This window comes from Morone saxatilis, unplaced genomic scaffold (assembly GCF_004916995.1).
Source record: "Morone saxatilis isolate NCDOM2014 unplaced genomic scaffold, NCSU_SB_2.0 Contig11, whole genome shotgun sequence".
Classification (NCBI taxonomy): Eukaryota; Metazoa; Chordata; class Actinopteri; family Moronidae; genus Morone; species Morone saxatilis.
The window spans coordinates 24,554,241-24,559,311 of NW_023339663.1; the positions used below are offsets into that span (position 1 = coordinate 24,554,241).

At 42.4% G+C, this 5,071-nt stretch overlaps 1 protein-coding gene across 1 annotated transcript in view; it reads right to left on the reverse strand.

Moving 5' to 3' along the window:
- Positions 1-2,548: 2,548 nt before the first annotated feature.
- lrrc28 (leucine rich repeat containing 28) overlaps positions 2,549-5,071 on the reverse strand; it is a 6,107-nt gene continuing 3,584 nt past the window's right edge. Inside the window, exons 6-10 of the mRNA XM_035652174.1 lie at positions 4,769-4,975; positions 4,581-4,683; positions 4,191-4,375; positions 3,840-3,999; positions 2,549-3,652 (exon numbers count right to left, since the gene is read on the reverse strand). Of these exons, the coding sequence (XP_035508067.1) occupies positions 3,583-3,652; positions 3,840-3,999; positions 4,191-4,375; positions 4,581-4,683; positions 4,769-4,975 (725 nt within the window). The 3' untranslated portion in view covers positions 2,549-3,582. The remainder of the gene's footprint in view (positions 3,653-3,839; positions 4,000-4,190; positions 4,376-4,580; positions 4,684-4,768; positions 4,976-5,071) is intronic.

The window sequence follows — 5,071 nt, forward strand, 5'->3', positions numbered from 1 at the left end:
CCTGAAACATTCTCGTGTTGTCAGTTGTTATTGCACACACACAGATCTACCTGACTCAACACAGGAAATTACTGTGGGGTTGCATCATGTATCCAAATGCTACAGTGCCTCAAAATATGGGCTCCACTCAGTTATATTAGCACAACACGCAGTGCACAATTGGTTCAGTTACTTTATCGACTTGAGTGCTTATAAAACATAATCCATACCTCGAGAGAAAGTGTTTTAATGACTATTAAAAGCTTGTAATTCCTTTAATAGCCGATTTAACTTGTTTCAAATACTCGGGTTTAAAATCTGTGGCTGGAGGTTCTTTACAATGAGTCCCAACCAGGGGTACCTGCACCCCAGAGGGAAGAATAGCTTTGACAGAATAGAAATACCATTTAACTAAACTATCCACATACTGAGTCTGCAGTAACACCACGTTGCGACTGATTGTGGTGGGGATGTAAGCAATTATCTTAATGGCTGAAACAGACAATAGCACCACAAAGAGAGTGTCCTGATACAACCACTGACCATCCCCCACTGACCCACCTCATGATCATATGCATAATATGTTTCCATCTGATATTTTACATTAGGTAGACTACTATTCATTTAAATCAATAATGTATATTTTTCATAATAGTTCTTGTGAAAGAAAATAACAAATGCATGGCCAGGTGCTTTTCACTGTCCATTACTGGATCACCACCCCCCCTGGACGTAATGAATAAACAGTTCAAAAGGTACATGTAAGAGATGAACTGTTAAAATACCTTAAAACAGCTGAGAAAGCTAGAGGCAAAGGTAATGGATGAATGCCTGAAACAGATAGCTGAAAGTATTCTAATGGTTAATAGCAAAAGTAATGGATAAACCGTTGAAGTAATAAACATGGTTGTAAGGTTCAAATAATACATTTCAACTGTAAACAGTTACAATATATATTATCAATTGTTATTCAAGTGTTAAATATCATCCAGCTTAATTCTATTCAAATGAATGTATTTGGCCTATAAGAAGTGTGGCGTCACTGAAGGGGGGCATGAGTTCATGTGATAAGGCTGTGGAGGCAGGACTAAGAAAAAGAGAGACTGCTCTGATTTCTTACACTTCATGAACGGGTCATGAACTCGACTTAAAAAGCTACAGAATACAAAAACGCTAATCTCATTCTTTTTTTAAAATCTCAGTCTCAGAAAAATCTCCCCTCTTTTAAGTTTCCTTCATGACTGCATCAGATTTCACAGAGAAAGAAAGAGTAAAATGTTTCGCCGGCACTCACACAATCAGGTGGTGCTGACCTTTTTTATCATCGGCTTATATTGCTTCCTGCTGAGCAATAAGACTTCCCCTGGATGACATCAGCTGTCTTTACGGTGGGTTGTTGTGTGTTTCAGTCTGCCCTGTCCTCATGTTGGATGCACCTTATCTGTTTATGTACACTTTGCTCGCGTTGTGTGTGTGTACCCTGTGTTTTTATATGACCATGCAGCATGCCTGCGTGGTGTTTCACATGTGCGGTCAGTCAGCAGAGATGTGATAGTCCCAGAGGGAGGAGGGCGGAAAGCTGAAGCACCAGCCAGAGAGGATCATGGTCTCACACTCATCTCAACACACCATCGATCGTGGTAATGGAGCCGCTGTGCTCTGCTCCACCTCTCCATTATCACTCTCACACACACACACAGAGTATTAAGGCTTTAAGTGGTTATTCCTTTTCAGAGCACCTTCAACATGACTGGTTCTTAGTTGCATCGATAAAAGATGTGTTGATAGACATTTAACAAGAATTCTTTGATATCGCTGGACACTGGAAGCCAGAAATCTGACTTTTAGAACCCTTTTTTGTTTATAGTTGTACCCTTAAGCATGACAGCTGATTAGAAAATCAAGGCAATAATGTTTACATTCTAAACTGAACTACTTAAAATAAATAAAAAAATCACCCTGAGTGTCATTTGAGGTTAAGCTGATGTGCCAGACGGACATGCCAACAGCGCCCAGACCACAAAGGCACCACCCTTGTCACTTTGTACTCATCTTTTATCTCAAAGAACTGCTGGAGATAATGAACACAAAATAAGGCAGGGAGGGAATACAGGTAAGAGTAAACAGCAGTGCTTCCAGTGCATGGAATGAGGAAGATAGCTGGTATGGCCGACTAAAGACTGACTGAGTTAAGCAAAGCTCCCCTGGCACGCTTGGCTTTGGCACAACATCTTCCTGCTGCCAGGATGTTCGTTAGGTCTGTATCCTACATGCAGGGAAGCCAAAGGGCTCGACTGTCCTGGCCTACTAACACTAACAACAACTACATGTCAGTGATGGCCAGAATTACCGCAGAGACAGTCAAACATATATACACTGATGCATTCTTTGCTATAAACTGGACAGAGGACACAGACAGAAACCAGAACTGGAGGTGTTAAGCTGTTGTGACCTGTGTTTCTGTTAGTTCTGTGTTCTTTTCTATGTCTGAGTGTTTTAACAGGCTAATTTCCACCTTCCATGAATCCACTCTGAGGAACTCTTTGGTGTAAAACAGATTCAAATTCAATGAAAGTCAAACATCAGTCAACATTTACTGATAAATGCAACAGAATCAAAAAATGATAAATTAGAATTGTACAACAGTAAGTACCTTTAACACACAAGCAACAGCAAATGTACAAACCTTATTCTCTACAGATGATGACTTCAAGCTGCAGGCGGTAAACCTCTACAAGGTTCAATCTGTTGAACTTTAGGTTCTGATACATTTTACAGAGTGCAGTTTATGTAATGATAAAAAAAATGCATGTTTTCAACATGACATAAACTTAAATTAAACTTCAGTCTCTTTGTTCAAAGTCCCTACACCTGCTGCTGAAAATGACACATATCAAATCAAAACGTATTTTTTTAAAGTACACTTCAAATTGTCTTCAGTAATCAGTAAAACAAACTGTACTACAAATGTTAATACCTCAAATATGACTCCACAATCAATGGGATGTGTCTGCTACGTCTGTGTGAAAAATGACTGCTTTCACAAAAATTAAATAGTGCTTATTCTTAAAAAGTGCCCATTTGTGAGTAGTTACTTCAGGTCTAATACTGTTTTTAGACAGAGTTAGTTAAATGAGCACATGGGTGCAGTTTTCACACATAGCAGTTATTTTGATCCCCACCACACACATAGGAATAGCATGTGGGAGAAGTTCACCTTCAGGGCTTTCTGCCAGAAAGACTTTCTTTTTTCCTAAACCTAACCAAGTAATAAGGCTTTCTGGCAGAAAGTCCTGAGGGCAAACGTCTCACAAGTGCACATGGGAACAATTCTCCCGTTTGGTTAGTCTCACGAACATCATGTAGGTTTGAGTCTTTGACTTAAGTGTGTTGAAACATCGGTGGTGTGACCTACCAAACATCCACACAGGCTGCTTCTCTGTGGTTCTTAGTATTGTCAATCGAGCACAGAGCTCCTGCACTGACGCACACAGACCTTCAAGATCCGCGCAAATTAAAACAAAAAAAAGCCATCGTCCATCACTCTCTGGAAACCACTCAACAGCTCCTGAGCGAATGTGCAAACGGGCAGGGAAAACAACATCATCCTTGAAGGTCAAAGGTCCGGAGACAGTGACTGGAGCAGCAATAGGCCACAAAACTCACAGTCGTCCTTCAGAGGAAACAGGAGAAAGATGAGCGTGTTAAGCTGAGAACAATTCATTCGCAAATATGAAACAAGATTTGTAGTTCCCTTTCAACACTGTAGCAAAAACAGAGGGAGGTTGCTATCTAGCTGTTACTAGTCTGTAGTTGTTCTGTAGGCAGGGTGGGGAGGACGGGGGTGTGTTTGTTCTGACCTGCGGTGCACTCCTGCCAGTGCGGTGTCACGGAGGGGGAAGAGTTTGGGGTAGATGATGGTGAACATGGCTTGACTGCAGCGGTGGCAGTGCCCCAGGGGGAAGCGCAGCAGGTCCAGCAGGCTCTTTGGGAGGCTGATGGGAGGCAGCAAGTTGAGGTCTAAAAACAGAACAGTACAGGAAGTATTCGTCAAACGATGCAGTCATAGTTCCACACTTTTACATTTTTAAATGCAATAATAGCTTTCTACTATCAGACACTGACAGCTGCTGAGTATAAACAAATAACAAAACAAAAATATACACATACCGGTATATGGGGTGTACATATGTGTGTGTATAACTCCTCACCTATTGAGCGGTGGTGGTAGATGCGGTGCAGGGTTCTCATGGCAAGCTCCTCCAGGGGAACCACATTATCCGTCTCTGAGCCCACCACCTTCACTTCAGCCGGGAGCCCGACCAGAGCCTCGCTCAGCGCCTCACCCAGCGCCTCACCCAGGTCACCCTCCAACACCTGGGCTGACACACCGCACCTGTATGAGAACAACACAGACACAAACAGATATAGCCCCTCAGTTTATCTGTTTTTTAATTTCATATGTAAGATTATTCACTCTTTTATAATTGTGTGTTATTCTTCAGTGAATACATGGTTAAATTAACTCATACTGCTCTGCTTCAAAATGAGTTGAACTGATCCGACTATATCAAAGTTATCTGTTGGGTAAGCTGTATTACCCGCTGCAGCCGATGACCTTGTTATACAAGTAGGAGGGAAGGCCTTTTAGGTCCACATTGTTGTCCACAAACACAAACTGCAGCTCCCGTGATCTGCCCAGATCTGAAACACACACACACACACACACAGAGATATTACTATATCTACATCACTATGGCAACACACAGATAAGGGGGGTATTACTGACCGAGCGGTAGGAAGGTCAGCCGGTTGGCAGCCATAGAGAGCTGGTTGAGGCGGTGGAGCCAGCAGAGCTGCCGAGGAACGTGGCTCAACGGGTTGTGGTCCGCTGTCAGATTCTGCAGGGAAACACAGCGGTGCAGCCGATCTGGCAAAGACACCAGCTGGTTCATTGACACGTCCAGAGTCTCCAGTTCCTGCAGATCACCGATCTCTGAAGGTGTCAGACAGACATGAGAGAAAGTCTGAAACTGTTTCCAGATCAGATCTTCAACAAATAAATCTCAGAATAAAACAGCACAAAATTTAG